The sequence below is a fragment of the Papio anubis genome, chromosome 3, assembly GCF_008728515.1.
Source record: "Papio anubis isolate 15944 chromosome 3, Panubis1.0, whole genome shotgun sequence".
NCBI classification, from domain to species: Eukaryota; Metazoa; Chordata; class Mammalia; order Primates; family Cercopithecidae; genus Papio; species Papio anubis.
In genome coordinates this window covers 70,867,597-70,885,043 of record NC_044978.1, presented here as the reverse complement: position 1 = coordinate 70,885,043, position 17,447 = coordinate 70,867,597, and the positions used below count along the sequence as shown (strand labels likewise).

The following is a 17,447-nucleotide window of genomic DNA, read 5'->3' as shown; positions in this document are numbered from 1 at the left end:
TTTGCAGATGACATGATTCTATACTTAGAAAACCCTATCGTCTCAGCCCCAAATTCCTTAAGCTGATAAGTAACTTCAGTAAAGTCTCAAGATACAAAATCAATGTGCCAAAAAATCAGAAGCATTCCTATACATCAACAACAGACAAGCAGAGAGCCAAATCATGAATGAACTCCCATTTACAATTGCTACAAAGAGAATAAAATACCTAGGAATACAACTTACAAGGGATGTGAAGGACCTCTTCAAGGAGAACTACAAATCACTGCTCAAGGAAATCAAAGAGGACACAAGTAAATGGAAAAATATCCCATCCTCATGGATAGGAAGAATCAATACCATTAAAATGGCCATACTGCCCAAAGTAATTTATAGATTCAGTGCTATTCCCTTCAAACTACTACTGACATTCTTCACAGAATTAGAAAAAAAAAAAAATGAATTAAAATTTCATATGGAATCAAAAAAGAGTCCATATAGCCAAGACAATCCTAAGCAAAAAGAAGAACGCTGGAAGCATCATGCTACCTGACTTCAAACTATACTACAAGGCCACAGTAACAAAACAGCATGGTACTAGTACCAAAACAGACATACAGACCAATGGAACAGAACAGAGACAGAACAGAGACCTCAGAAATAACAACCACACATCTACAACCATCTGATTATTGACACACCTGACAAAAACAAGCAATGGGGAAAGGATTCTCTATTTAATAAATAGTACTGGAAAAACTGGCTAGCCATATGCAGAAAACAGAAACTGAACTCCTTCTTTATACTTTATACAAAACTCAAGATGGATTAAAGACAAGTGTAAACTCCAAAACCATAAAAACTCTAGAAGAAAACCTAGGCAATATCATTCAGGACATAGGCATGCGCAAAGACTTCATGATTAAAACACCAAAAGCAATTGCAACAAAAGCCAAAATTGACAAATGGGATTATAATTAAACTAAAGAGCTTCTGCACAGCAAAAGAAACTGTCATCAGAGTGAACAGGCAACCTACAGAATGGCAGAAAATTTTTGCAGTCTACCCATCTGACAAAGGTCTAATATTCAGAATCCACAAGGAATTTAAACAAATTTACAAGAAAAAAACAACTTCATCAAAAAAAAAAAATGGGCAAAGGATATAAACAGACACTTCTCAAAAGAAAACTTTTATGTGGCCAATAAACATATGAAAAAAAGCTCACTGATCATTAGCGAAATGCAAATCAAAACCACAATGAAATACCATCTCACACTAGTGAGGCTGTGTAGAAATAGGAACACTTTTACGCTGCTGGTAAGAATGTAAATTAGTTCAACCATTGTGGAAGACAGTGTGGCAATTCCTCAAGGATCTAGAACCAGAAATATCATTTGACCCAGCAATCTCATTACTGGGTATATACCCAAAGGAATATAAATCATTCTACTATAAAGACAAATGCACACATATGTTTGCTGCAGCACTGTTTACAATAGCAAAGACTTGGAACCAACCCAAATGCCCATCAATGACCAACTAGATAAAGAAAATGTGGTACATATAAACCATGGAATACTATATGGCCATAAAAAGGAATGAGATCGTGTCCTTTGCAAGGACATGAAGCTGGAAGCCATCATCTTCAGCAAACTAACACAAGAACAGAAAACCAAATACCGTATGTTCTCACTCATAAGAGGGAGCTGAACAATGAGAACACATGGACACAGAGAGGGGAAGAACACACCGAGGCCAGTTAAGGGATGGGGGGCTAAGGGAGGGAGAGCATTAGGACAAATAGCTAATGCATATGGGGCTTAAAACTTAGAAGACAGATTGATAGGCAGCAAACCACCATGGCACATGTATACTTAGGTAACAAACCTACATGTTCTGCACTTGTATCCCGGAACTTAAAGTAAAATTTAAAAATAAAATAAACAGGATTGAAGGGAATTAGAAGCCAAATTCACATGTCTGTATGAACCAGTTCTGTTTTCATAGCAATCTTCTGAGCATCACCACACATCTGTCAGCAGTACGGAAGCCCTCGAAAGGCATGGCCAATGGGGCTTACCAAGTTGTGTTTTGTACTAAGGACAACTCAAAGTCTAGGACATTGAAATATTTTTATGAGCTTAATAAAACATGCTTGTTTTTAAAATGTGTTCAAATGTGTTCAAAGCTACTACAAAGCAACCAATGGGTTTGATGACCTGAATCTTTTCTGTATGAATAAAATATACATTTCTATGGAAAATAAAAGTTTCTCTGGGAGAACTGGGTCTAGCCAGGTTTTCTCAAACTGTATTCCAATGACACCTGCATCAAGACCACTAGAGATGATTAAAATGCAGGTACCAGGACATCCTCCAGACCTAAAAATCAGAATCTATGAGTATAAAGACTGGCGATCAGAATGTTTTAAAACTTCTCAGTTGATTTGTATATATCCTAAACCTTTTGAATCTATGGTCACCCAGAAGGATACTAAAGCAAAACAAAACGGGTTGGCTGAGAGAAAGAGTTTGCTGTAAACTCATAGATTGCTATGAAAAGAGAACTTCTGAATTCTGACTCTTTTCATGAACAAAACTTAAAAGAATGAGCAGCATATTTATATTTGCACCCTCAGAATGAAGCAGAGCATCTGGCAAATAGCAGAATAATCAGAAAAATATTTGTGGATTTCAACTGAGCAGCATGGTCATGAAAGGCATAGTTTATAATAACTAGCATACTTTTTCACATCCACATTTCCTCTCCTGTTCCCAGCCTTCTCCAAAGAAAGAGAATACTTACTGTATTGTCAACAGTGTTTGCACCAGGACCTATGTTTTGCTTTTTATTCTTGGTAGTGAGCCATGCATCCCCCCATACTTACAGCTTAATAGATCCACAGGGTTGATGCTAGAAAGTACAGATAAAGCTTCCCACATTTTTCTCTTAGTTACACTTTGACAAACGGTATCTGTTTCCTTTCTCATAAATACTAACGTATGTGGTATTTGATATTTACCTTTTCCCTTTTTACAGAAAAAAATTCACAGATAACCATCTTGCTATACACATCTATATCTCACAGACTAGAAAGAATTTTTTCAGTTGTTAGTCAAATAAACATTATGCCTTTGGCAGAGTTTCAAATGATGTGAGTTTTAAGCAGCTAATTAGTCCTTTTGGTGACAACTAATTACTCATAGTGTGTTTATAGCAAAAATTGTTTTATAAATGCAGTTGTCACTTCTGTTGACACTTTCCTTCTCACTGGAATCTACAAGTATAAAGAAAATAATCTATTTTGACCAATTCCATCTTTAAAAAATAAATAAATAAAACAAAAATAAAACCTCAGTCCTGAAGTACTCTTAAAATTGTAAAAGTATCATCTTTAGGAAAAAACTAATATCTACTTCTCCTGAACTAGCAGCCTTTTCAAGCCTTGTCTTTGTTTCCTTCTATGCTGTACAGAAATTGTTGTCAGGTGAGGAATTACCAAAAAGTGAAATGACATTATAAATGTCATAGGTCAGTACATAGGTAAGGAAGAAATGCTGTCTAGAAAGCAAGCTAACTTTTTGACCAAAACATTCTCGTTATATATCTGTTTTTGTCAATTCTCCTGCTTAATGTGCATACCTTCCTAACAAAAAAGTAACAAAGAAAACTTAGAGAGGTTACATGTTCAGCAAGAGATGTGCAATATTCCATGTCTAGAGAAAATATTGTGATTCATGAAAAAAAAAGTTCAAAAAGAAATTGAAATGTATTATGTCCTGACAAATTATATTCCCTTATGGACTTGTATTTCTTTAGGAGCACAAAACAAATCTCAGGTTTGAGTCCAAAGTCTAAAAGGATCATAAGGTGACATGCATTACAAAAACATTAAACCATCCTTTAGCTTGTGGTGCACCTTGCATTATATTAAAGTGTGAATATAAAAATAGAATTGAACATTTGGGAAAAGTTCCATGCTTGGAGGCTAAGTAGGTTTTCTTTTACAGGACTAAGTTCAACACCTTATAAGTATCACCTGAATTCTTGCAAATCAGGTTCAGTTTCATGAAAAGCAATGTTCTTTACCAGTTCATAAATCATTTTGGGTTCTGTCTGTCTTTATCAGAAAGAGTAGCATTTTTTTTACTTTCCATGGTCACGCAGGTAGAGAGTAGCTCTCTGCTTTAATTGTCAGAATAAAAATGTTTTCTGAGGTTAAAAAGTGAGTTCAAAGGGATTTCAAATGTATTAGTATCACAAGGTTATATATTATCTCTGTTTCCCATTTTCTGTCCCATGCAGATATTATTCAAGTGAAATATGACACATACAGACTTACTGACAAATCTTTCATAAAAATAAAGCAAGAAATTTGAACTTACTAACCAGGTTAAAAATACACGTTTTTAGGCCAGGCGCGGTGGCTCAAGCCTGTAATCCCAGCACTTCTCGGGAGGCCGAGACGGGCGGATCACGAGGTCAGCAGATCGAGACCATCCTGGCTAACCCAATGAAACCCCGTCTCTACTAAAAAATACAAAAAACTAGCCGCGCGAGGTGGCGGGCGCCTGTAGTCCCAGCTACTCGGGAGGCTGAGGCAGAAGAATGGCGTAAACCCGGGAGGCGGAGCTTGCAGTGAGCCGAGATCCGGCCACTGCACTCCAGCCTGGGCAAAAGAGCGAGACTTCGTCTCAAAAAAAGAAAAAAAAAAAATACACGTTTTTAAAATTGTATTTAAAAAATTTTTAGGAGAAAGGTGAACAGAAGTATCATTTTGCTATCTTATTAAGGTACATTGAAAAATGTGGCATGTAAAACAAATGAGTAAAGACCACCTCCAACAGACATTAGCAAAAAACTTCCAAATTTAAGAATGATTTTCATAAGTTTCTCAATCACCTAATGTTCTGATAAATTTTTCAGGAGAAAAAGAGGAAATTTAAGTCACAGTATTGAAGTTACTATTAAAAAATAACCAGAAGGTTTAATTTTTAAAGTCTCGTTTTTTTAGAAAGACCCAAAATGGTAAAAGGCTGACTTCCCAATTCCATGACTACATTGGTCTGCTGGTACAGATAGCTATTTTAAATCACTCACAAAATATTTTGTTTGCAAAAGTTCAAAGATTTAATATATGTTCAGGCAGAGTGAATAGAAATGCAAATATTCTTGATCACAATGAAGCTTTTTATGTAAAAGCCTGCAGGATTTGTTCCATAGGATATTACTACTTCCTCTTATTCATAGTTGTTAAGTAATTACATTTTTCTTTTTTATTGTATTAAATCTTAGTATAACTTTTTCTTTCAGCTCTGTCACATTACCTCAATGAATTTTCTTGAATATTTCTTTCAGTCTCTTAATGAATGACCTATTAAACTCATTATTGTGATTATAGTAAACTATTGTTACTATTCATTCACATGACATTATATATTTTCCAAAAGTACTATTATCACATGAATTATTTTTATGATCTTTTTTATAGCAGCATAAATGCCACAAAGGTTTTCTTTGCCATTAAAAATCCCATGCAGAAGAATTCATTTGTCAACACTAACCAACAAAAATTATCTGCATTCACTTAAAGCAATAGTTTTACAAATACTCATTGTACATTTACATCCTAGACCAATGCAGTCTAACCTGCAGAGTTCAAATTTATTTTATTGTAAAAAATGTCCCACACTTGCTGTGATTTTCTTTGAATGCATGGATTCAATCTAGGTCAGCTGCTTCCATAGGAAGAGTCAATTTTATCTAGCCAGGAGTTAAAGATTTTTCTTAAAGGAGGTGTTTTATATTGGGAATAATGGAACTAAAGAATGTGAAAAAGGGCTTGAGAAACATACAGGTTATGTTATTCAACAACAGTCTTATTGCACCAACATGGGTATACAGCTGCTATTGATGTTGAATGTATTTTTTGTTATGAAATATATGAAAATTTCAGGGAAAAAATGCTCAAGTCTTGCTGATAACACATCCTCCAGTATGTATGAATATAATGAGGGTTTGAGGGATATGTCCCAAATCCAAAAACACACCATGAATTGAAACCCTGCGCAGACTACTTAAGGAAAAAAACTAGCATCGCTGTGATTATACTGCCCTCTAGTGTCAAAATTAATGTTATTTACACTGAAGTTCATTTGCTTTTTTCAGATCAGCATTTTCATGACCCATCTGTCCAACTATGGGAATGACCGACTGGGATTATATACATTTGTTAATCTGGCCAACTTTGTGAAGAGCTGGACCAACCTGCGACTTCAGACTCTGCCTCCAGTACAACTGGCCCACAAGTATTTTGAGCTGTTTCCTGATCAGAAAGACCCTCTCTGGCAGGTAAAATTAATTCAATCATTGATATAACCCATTAATTCCAGGAACATAATTCTGTGAGATATTCCAAATGTGAAAAGTGAAGCCACCTGAAAAAACCTGCATTTTGGAAATGTTAGTAAATTTGAGAAACTACTCCTTCCTAAACTGTAGTCTTTTATCATTGCTACATATTGCTCTCAATTCCCTGTTCCCTTGCGCATTGGAAATCATGGGATTCAGAAAGTTCAGTGATGGATTCAGTGGATATAATGTCTTCAATCAGGAGTGAGAGATAAATCTACATGTTACAATAGGCTGGAAGAGTAGAAGATGGCAAACAGGTCGTTTGTTAGGCAGGTAGCCTTTGAACACATCCCCATATCTTTAATGATTAAACCATATTAAAGGATCTCTGAGAAGAGTTCAGAACTGACATCTGCCTTCTGAACCATGAGGTACACCAACAGCCAAGAGCCGCTGAATGTGGACAGCTTTCAGAAGTATTAATTGGGGATTAATATGGGGGAAGGCATTTCATGGGAAAATCACTGAGCTTCTTAAGACAAAATACCACATGAATATGGCATATTCAGATGACCCTGGGGGTAACCTAGACTTCAAAGCATAGACTCTTATGTATCATAGAATTAATTTCAGGAACAACTTTGAATTTAAATTGTCCACTCCATGATCTGTGAAAAATAATAATCTTGGCAAATAATTACATCTTGCTTACTATATGTCAGACTGGGCACTTTACATGTATTAACTCATTTAATCCTCACAACTACCTTACGTGGTAGGTACAGTTATGATTTGCATTTTACAGATGAAGAAACTGAAGCACAGAAGGGCTCAGTCAATTAAGCAAGGTCACACAGCTAGTGTGTGGCAGAGCAGGAATCAGTTGTAGGCCACCTGGCTTCAAAAGTTGTGCTTCCTAATCACTGTTTTCAACGCTACTAGAGTTACAGACAGAGCTGATGGTAAAACAGTAACAATCATCAGAAGTAGACCTCAGTAAATTTTTACCACAGATTGAATTTGTTAACTCTGAACTTTATATTCAATGCATTCAGCTTTCAACCGTAAGTTGATTACCTCCTGAGCACACACAGGTAACTCCATAACAACTGCATATTTAGCAGGTTAAGGTTGGTGGTTGTGGACTTATGACTGCATATTACTTTTCCATTGTTTCAACAAGCATCTTTTCATTGTAACAAGCATCTTTTCATTTTAACTACCACAAAACATCACCAAACGTTAGTCAATGGAAAGACATGCAATTTTCCTGCTAATTTAACCTAACTTTTAAACTGAAATCATTATTTCAGGTGACAAGTTTTAAACTTTTTCAGAAGAACAGCCAAAAAGAATACTCTCACTTTAGCCTTAACATCTGTTGCTTATTAAAAATAAGCAGAAGTCTTATTTAACTTCACATACCTATGGTATTAACTGACTAAAAATAAAAAGTGGTACTGTTTGCCCATTCCTGAAATAATATTAAAGATACTGTAATTCTTCCTCCTTTTCTACATAATACATACTTTGTTCTTAAAATGAAGGGCGTTCTAAGTAGGACTTGTGTGGTGGATGTTGGCGTTAAATATTATACACCAAAAGCAGAATCCCTAAGGTAGTAATTCACCCTCATTATTCCCTTTTGCTAAAACTTAGGACTTTCTAGCATCATAGTCTATAAAATTACGTTTTTAGATACACATTCATCAAGCTTTGAGGGCAGCTGAGAGGTATCTACTCTTTAGATAGTAGTATTTTTGCCAGATCCCTATCCATCTGAAGCACAGCTGGAAAGTTCAAAGTTACTTAGAATAAAGATCTGACAACTTATATTTCAGTTATATATTGAATACTAAGTGTGTATCATCTTTTAGGTTAGCAGGAAGCATAATCTCTGCCCAGTAAACTATTTAAAAAATAAATAGAACTGCTAGTAGCCAATTAAACTGTTCATGCTTTGAGACTGTTTACCCAAAGTGGAAATACTGCCCATCTCCAGCCTCCTCTGTAGACTCTCAGCCTCAAGATGGAAGGGAGTTATTCAGAACTTCCATGATGCCACTTCAGGGCTTTCATTTTTTTAAAAGAGCCTATGTTTTTATCCCAGCGTTTCCTGGTATACTTTTAAAGAACACAAGTTGGAAAAGCTGGCACACAATGGACACATTCATGAAAACAATACATCTCTATGTTCTTCTCCCATTTAGAATCCTTGCGACGACAAACGCCACAGAGACATTTGGTCCAAAGAAAAAACTTGCGATCGCTTACCAAAATTCTTGGTAATAGGACCCCAGAAAACTGGTGAGAACTTTTTATGTTATGATTAACCAGTGTAAAATTTCTGATGACTAGATAATGAGTTATTGTCACAATAAGTTTGTAAACCTCCCATAACTGCTAATGAATGAATAACGTTTTTCTCTGACATAATTTTCATTTAGCTCAGTAATGTACCTAAATGCTTAATAAAGTTTTTTTTAGGTGAAAAGAATAAAACAGATGTCACACTGTTCAAATATCCAGCAGTCAATTTGGTGGCACATTTTTTTTCCCCCCAAATGTTTTCATTGAAAAGTATTTAATTAACACTTCTAAAATCAAAGCTAATCAGTGACAGGATTATATCAAAAGTCAAGAGGGACACAGATAAGTACCTATAACTCTTTATAATAAATCCCTGCTAGAAAAATAGTCCCTTAGGCTGCCATTTTCCTAATATTGTTTATTTGTAAACTTTCTTGCAGAGATGACTATTTTTTAAAAGTCTAAAAGATATTTCACAAGCAGAATTCCTAGACATACATAAAACTCTGTGCTAAGAAAGGTGTTTATTCATACCCAGGAGAAATCTTTTGCACCTTTTCTTAAAAATGATGTGCAATATTTTTCCCCATAAACTTTTTTTTTTTTTTTTTTTGAGACGGAGTCTCGCTCTGTCGCCCAGGCTGGAGTGCAGTGGCAGTGATCTTGGCTCACTGCAAGCTCCGCCTCCCGGATTCACGCCATTCTCCTGCCTCCGCCTCTCGAGTAGCTGGGACTACAGGCGCCCGCCACCATGCCTGACTAATTTTTTTGTATTTTTAGTGGAGACCAGGTTTCACTGTGTGAGCCAGGATGGTCTCAATCTCCTGACCTTGTGATCTGCCCGCCTCAGCCTCCCGAAGTGCTGGGATTACAGTCGTGAGCCACCACACCCGGCCTATAAACTTCTTGTTTCTAAAAATCAATATTAAAACGAAGCCTCATGGAAGCTTTAAACTACCAGACATTCATGCTATATCCTGCGTGATAAATTATTTGGGGCCCTTGGTTACTGGCTTCACAGAAAACAGTGAACATCATATTGCTTGCTAAGGAGAATACATTTCCTCTCCTCATTGATCTAGAAATAACTGAGGAAAATTGTGTGCAATGTACACAGGGAGTTTAGCATGTTCATCTTTTTCCTTAATGTCATTTGCAGATATCGATTTGAAAACAATAATAAATATGGCAAATACTTATATTTTTCTTGTCATTTATTTCACTTGTCCTTATCTATCTAAAGTGAAAAGACAACTAGGAAAACATTTAAACTAAAATCTCTTCAGTGAACTCCCACTGTCATCACATAAACTTGTCAAGACTGATCACATCCTGAAGGCTTGGTAGCATTTTGCTTTAGAAAGTCCTGCAGGATTCACTTCCCTCGTGTTGTGCTGGATATGCAGACATTTTGATATCATGGTTAGATGGTAGAGTTATCATTTGTCCTCTTAAACTCAGTTGGGTTTCCAAGTGTTTGTTACAATTTGGATATGGCATTTGTCGTTGGAAAAGACCTTTTATACAAATTGATTCTTTTTTATAGAAATTGATTTTTCCCAGTTTTGCTGAATATAATTTACATGCAATAAAATCCACCCATTTTGAATGTACAATTAGCTGAATTTTGAACATTGCACACAGTTGTGTCCACCACCACATTCAAAACACAGAACAGTTGTCAGCCTAAAAAAAATTTATCCTTGTTCCTTTGCAGTGTATCCCCCCCGATCCCCACCACATCCCCAGCCACAAGCAACTACTTTCTACCACTACAGTTTTACCTTTTCTAGAACTTCATGTAAATGGAAGCATGTAGTGTGTAGTCTTTTGTATCTGACATCTTTCATTTAGCATAATACTTTTGAGATTCATGTTGCCGTATATATCCATATTTTGTGAAATTGATTTTTTAATTGAAGTGTTTTCTCGTATCAGTGACATGAGAATTAAATAGCTTCATTTTTAACTGTACTTTTGTCAAAAGTATTTTTCTGGGCCAGGCGCGATGGCTCATACCTGTAATCCTAGCACTTTGGGAGGCCAAGGCGGGTGGATCACCTGAGGTCAGGAGTTCAACACCAACCTGACCAATACGGTGAAACTCTATCACTACTAAAAATACAAAAATTAGCCAGGCGTGGTGGTGTGCGCCTGTAGTCCCAGGTACTCAGCAGGCTGAGACATGAGAATTGTTTGAACCTGGGAGGCAAAGGTTATAGTGAGCCAAGATTGCATCACTGCACTCCAGACTGGACAACAGAGTGAGACTCTGTCTTGAAAAATAAAAAGTATTTTTCTGGATAATTTTGCACAGATTTCTAGTTATCTCGATATTCAAATATTTCAGTGTTAAGACTGACAAAAAATATAAAACTGAAGATTTATAGATGGTTATTTAAATGTGTGTCTATGATTATGTAGTTGAGTTACCACTCACAAAATACATATGCAGGACAGTTTATTCAGACCCAAGAATATGTACAGGCAAAGACAGAATTCAGAAACCACAACTTAACAATATTTTAACACTGATACATTTCATTATGCCTTTTACTGACTATGCAAAATAATTAGATTACATCCATTTTTTCTGTTTGTCTAATTAATGCTGATCATGAAACACTATTAAAAGTGAACAAATGTATTTAATACAATTCTTAAAAATAAGATTCAGAAAATAATGTTTTCAGTTGATCTAAGAAAGGAATTAATCTCTCTGCTTTTTTGCTCACATTATAATGGCAATACTTATTTCCAAAAATATTTGTTATTTTTAATTTTAAAAATTCCTCATGCATTTTTCTGGATTATATCTCACATGTATAATTGAGATTTAAATGTATTTATATATTTATGTATTATAATTCTAAGCTATATCTCAGTAAAGTTTTTATCTGAAAAATGCCTTTTAGATATTCAGATATGGCACTCTTTAGGTGATTTCACCTAGGTTACCTCGCTAATCCTCATAGAACACTGATAGCTAAGTATTTTCTTCCCCACTACACAGATGGAAAAACTAAGACTCAAGAGAGGTTGTAAATAATTTTTGTTCAAATTCACACAGCTGGTAAGTACAAGAATAAAAATCTTGATCCTAGAATTTACCTGACTTCAAAGAACATGCTCTTTCTACTTTACTACTTTCTACTTTACTATGGATTTCATGTATTGGAGCTTTTTTCCTCCAGTAAATTTTAGATATTGCTTCACAGTTATTCTAAGTCAGTGATTCTCAAGGGTGGTTGCCAGAGCAGCAGCATAAGCATCACCAGAAAACTTACTAGAAGTGCAGGCCGGGCGCGGTGGCTCACTCTTGTAATCTCAGCACTTCGGGAGGCCGAGACGGGTGAATCACGAGGTCAGGAGATTGAGACCATCCTGGCTAACACGGTGAAACCCCGTCGCTACTAAAAATACAAAAAAAATTAGTCAGGTGTGGTGGCGGGCGCTTGTAGTCCCAGCTACTCGGGAGGCTGAGGCAGGAGAATGGCGTGAATCCGGGAGGCGGAGCTTGCAGCGAGCCGAGATCGCGCCACAGCACTCCAGCCTGGGTGACAGAGCGAGACTCCTGTAAAAAAAAAAAAAAAAAAAAAAAAAAAAAAGTGCAAATTCAGCAAAGACTTGCTGAATCAGAGATACTGGGATAGGGCTGTGCTATCTGTGTTTTAACAAGCCTACCAGATGAATCTAATACATGCTACTTAGAGGAGCACTGTTTTAAGGCAAGCTTGTGAAGCACATTTTTACTTTGTATATCATAGATTACTGTGTTTTATTCCCTATAATGATCTATGATTACAGTGTTCATTGTTTGGTTCAGATATAATCTAGGAAGACTACCTCTTTCAATTCATTTTTTAAGACAATATTGCTGTTGACAGTTATTTTAACAATTTTTCTATTGTATAGATATGGTAGATTTAAGTAAATAAATATTAAAGAAAGCTTAATTTATAAATACTTAAATAGTATTTATTTACTTAAATATTGCCATATTTGTACCATTTAAGTAAATAAACACTAAAATACTACCTTACTTCCATATTAATACTATTTAAGGACTGGGCACAGTGGCTCATGCCTGTGATCCCAGCACTTTGGGAGGCCTAGGTGGGTGGATCATCTGAGGTCAGGAGTTCGAGACCAGCCTGGCCAACATGGTGAAACCCTGTCTCTACCAAAAATACAAAAATTATCTGGGCATGGTGGCGGGCGCCTGTAATCACAGCTGCTCCTGAGGCTTAGATAGGAGATTCGCTTGAGCCCAAGAGGCAGAGGTTGCAGTGAGCCAAGATCACGCCACTGCACTCCAACCTGGGCAACAGAGCGAGACTCCATCTCAAACAAAAAAAAAAGAAAGAAAAGAAAGAAAGCTTATCTGAAAAATAAGAAAATTCAAAGTTTTGTACAAATGGCAACATGACATAATTACTAAGCAAAATTAGAGTAGTAATTTCTCCAAGTGAGAGAAATATTACAAGGCCATGTCTTATTACTATCGCTAGCTATTGACTTGGAATATAATTTTCAAGTCCTGCTCCACAGATTGTATAACAGTGTAAATAATAGTATATTTCTCTCTTAGGGGTAGCCAATATGTAGAAATGCTTTTATATTATGATCTTTTAAACACAGTCACAGTTACAAATATTAAATACATGGCTAAACCTTTGACAAACTGAACCCAAACTGCCTTACTTTCTCTTGTACCAGACTGACTACGCTGCACCTTTTATCTCCTCATTTAGTCTTATAAAACACTAATTGTACAGTTTATGACATTGCTCACTTTTTGAAAAATCACACCCTTGCTCCCCAACAGTCACAAATATATATGTGTACCTGTGATATACCATTCTCTTCCCTAGTAAATGCAAATTCTATAAGTTACGTCGCTAAGAAAGGGCACTATTTTTTTTTCAAATTTAGCAATTTAAACAATTTTTGACACTACTTTTATAAAAAATATAAGTACATTCAAGCTTAAGCAAACTTGTGGAAAGATTAAATTCTGTCTTGAGTTTAATTAGCTTTCATAGGCCTCAAGAAGAACTTAATATGAGAACCCAAGTATTGATTTTGGTAATGTAATATATTAAATAATAATATATTTCATTTATATAGTGCCTTATTACTGTCAAAATGTCTTCAAGTACATGTCTTTTCATTCTCAGAGAAAATCTATGAAATAAGTAGGCAGGGGATTTTCCATTAAGAAAGTTGAGACAGGCCAAGAGAGGCGGCTCACTCCTATAATCCCAGCACTTTAAGAGGCCGAGGCGGGAGGATTGCATGAGCTCAAGTGTTTAAGACCAGCCTGAGCAACATAGCGAGACCTCATCTCTACTAAAAAATTTTTAGAAGTTTTAAAATTAGCCTGGCACAGTGGTGCATGCCTGTAGTCACCGCTACTTGGGAGGCTGAGACAGGAGGATCCCATGAGCCTGGTGTCAAGATTGTAGTGAGCCATGATTGCACCACCACACTCCAGCCTGGGCAATATAGTAAGATGCTGTCAAAAAAAAGAAGGAAGGAAGGAAGGAAGGAAGGAAGGAAGGAAGGAAGGAAGGAAGGAAGGAAGGAAGGAAGGAAGGAAGGAAGGAAGGAGAGAAGAAAGGAAGGAGAAAGGAAGAGAAAAAGAAAACCGAGACAAACAGAAGCTGAAAGACAAAGTCACAGACAAATCAGTCATTGAACTGAGATTGAAAGCCAGTTCTCTCAATCCCTGCAACAGGCCTATTTTCACACCACACTGTCTCCATTTTTTTAGAACCTGCTTCTGTTAAACTGCTGATTATCCATTCAAGTTATTTCAAGGAGTAGTTGTAACAACTCTGTTTGGATCATTGTAATATTTATTAATGACTTTAAAGTGCTGATCATAGGAAATTGTGTTTTCATTTAATTAATTTCTGAACCTCTATTATCTTTCCAGGTACCACTGCTTTGTATTTGTTCCTGGTTATGCATCCTTCCATCCTTAGTAACTCCCCCAGCCCAAAAACCTTTGAGGAGGTACAGTTCTTTAATAGAAATAACTACCACAGGGGGATTGATTGGTAAGATGGGTTATTAGTATAAATCTAAAAGTTTATGTACTGTGCACAGTATAAACTTAGCACTAATATTTAGAAACATCTAAGTTTGTAGTCACAAATAAAAGTTAACCTCTGTGCCTTGGAAATTGATTGAATATCATAAAGGGGCTCAGAAATTTTTCAAAACAAACTCTTCTCAGTTTATAAAGAGACTTGTTTCCCCAAGAGGATCACATGTAATTTCAATTGTCATTAATTTTCTTGATGGTAATTATAGATATTAAGTCAGAAGAATAGCATAATATTCAGAAATTTAATTCCTCTCTACCAGTAAGGGGAAAAAAATTTCATATCTTTTTCTTCTTGTGCACTTTTTATTAAGTGATACTATAGCCAACATATGTAATTTTCTATTTTCTTTGGCACATAAAAGGAAAAATAAATAAATAAAACTAGAAATGTTTGTATATTGCGTGAGTAATCAAAGCTATAAAAAAACTATCAACAATACACAGAATTTAATTTTTGCCTTTGAATCAAAATTAGAAATATATCAACCATCTGAAGAAAACATTTAAAAAGTAAAAATGTCAGAATACACAAAATACAGTCATGTAGTAGAGAGAGATGGTGCAAACTAACATGTTAACCATAAAATGTATCTAAAGGTCTTGCTATGAAGGTGTAATGCTGGACAGAGAGTGGTATAAATGAGTGAATTATAATAATTCTACAGCATAAATAGATTTTGCGTGTATTTTAGCATAGTCATATATATCTCTGTTGTCAGATTGTATGATCTCAATTTTATAATTATCAACCCCCTAAGGAGCTGCTTATGAGAAGTCAGAATGGAAAGGAAAAGGAATGGATTGAGTATAATTTGAGCACCTACTAGGATTTATGTATATTCTAATTGTTATATATCTCACTGCCAATTTTTCAGTTCAGGGTTTGATATTTTGATTAATTGTGTGGTGTTAAATAACAGCTGGAAAATCAAGAAACCATCAACAGTGGCCAGGCACAGTGGCTCACATCTGTAATTCCAGCATTTTGGGAGGCTAAAGTGGGTGGATCACTTGAAGTCAGGAGTTTGAGACTAGCCTGGGCAAGAGACTACCTTTGGTAGAGACCCCATCTCTACCAAAAATATAAGAATTATCCAGGCATGGTGGTGTGCACCTGTAGTCTCAGCTAATTTGGGAGACTGAGATGGGAGGATCACCTGAGCCCATAGAGGCTGAGGCTGCCGTGAGCTGCGATTGCACCACTGCACTCCAGCCTAAGCGACAGAGTGAGACCCTGTCTCAAAAAAAAAGAAAAGAAAGAAACCATCAACTACTTCAGCTGTATTTGACCACTGACTCAAATATATATGCCAGTATATAATTATAGAATAAAATGATGTTAACATCAGGACTAAAAGGACTGAATAAAAACTGCTTTGGAGGTGGACAGGAATGTATTAGTATTACTAATGTATTAGTATTACTAATGTAATACTAATACATTCCTGTCAATAGTTGGATTCTCTAGGACTTTTTTTTCAAAAAACATATTTTTGAAAAATTTATGGTAACAAATTATTGCAAGAGTTATTCTTAATTTTTTATCATAAACCTTTCAAAAATATGTTTTGATCATCATGTCGCTAGGTACTCTGATAGGAACAAAAAGTCTGGCCGGGCACACAGGCTCACCCCTGTAATCCCAGCACTTTGGGAGGCCAAGGCAGGCAGATCATCTGAGGTCAGGAGTTTGAGACCAGCCTGGTCAATATGGCAAAACCTGTCTCTACTGAAAATACAAAAAGTAGCTGGGCATGTTGGTAGGCGCCTGTAATTCCATCTACTCAGGAGGCTGAAGCAGGAGAATCACTTGAACCCGGGAGGCAGAGGTTGTAGTGAGCCGAGATGGTGCCATTGTCCTCCTCATTGTCAGAAGGAGACTCTGTCTCCAAAAAAAAAGAAAAGGAAGAAATACTCAGGGTCAACCCAAATAACAAATAAATGAAGAAATGTGGAGTATTGCAAAAAAAATTCCACTTTTCAGGTAAAAGAAAATGCTGAAGTTTTATGTTTTATAGAAGTAGGAAAACTTAAGGGAGGCATTTGCTTTTAACCCCCGCATTGTTAAAACACTTCCAGTTTGCTCACTAATTCTTTGAATACCCTGAATTTACATTCTCTAAATGTGAGCCTATTTATGGAGCTTCCAGGTCCCATACTAAAAATATGAACCTTTTATTTGCTTCTCTATTCATGAAACATCTTTCAAGTACCTGTAAGTGCCAGCCACTACACTAGACATATAAGCAAACAAGAGCTGTGCCCTGCCCTCTCCATGAGCCCCTGGAGCCTGGCAAAATCAACACATTATAGGTCCAAGATCCAGACTTGCTTGAGGAGGTTTTCAAAGCCTAAACTGTTCCAGATATAAAAGACTTCTAGCAAGGTAGGGCAGGTTTAAGAAGCTAAAATTTCTGCTCTTTTTTGTGATTTTTGAAGCCTTTTTCAGAACAAGCAGGTTTGAGACAAGCTTGGACCAAATAAGATACCACTAGACACTTGAAATAATCTTAGCACTCCTGGAACCAGTGTGAGCTTCTACATAAGAAGTATCCTGAAATTTGGCACTTTCTGTAAATAGAATGTACACCAGAACAAATAGCACATCAAACCTTCCAGAAATTTTTGTATATCTCTTTCTCCCTAAAAGGGTGCCAGAATTACATATCACCAACAAGCCAATTCC

The 17,447-nt window shown here is 36.1% G+C and overlaps 1 protein-coding gene across 3 annotated transcripts in view; it reads left to right on the top strand.

Annotated features, from left to right (window-relative positions):
* NDST3 (N-deacetylase and N-sulfotransferase 3) overlaps positions 1 to 17,447 on the top strand; it is a 212,344-nt gene that overhangs the window by 172,039 nt on the left and 22,858 nt on the right. For all 3 annotated transcript variants that reach the window (XM_003899120.5, XM_009207471.3, XM_009207470.3), the window contains exons 7-9: positions 6,151 to 6,333; positions 8,547 to 8,643; positions 14,588 to 14,711. In XM_003899120.5, the coding sequence (XP_003899169.1) occupies positions 6,151 to 6,333; positions 8,547 to 8,643; positions 14,588 to 14,711 (404 nt within the window). The remainder of the gene's footprint in view (positions 1 to 6,150; positions 6,334 to 8,546; positions 8,644 to 14,587; positions 14,712 to 17,447) is intronic.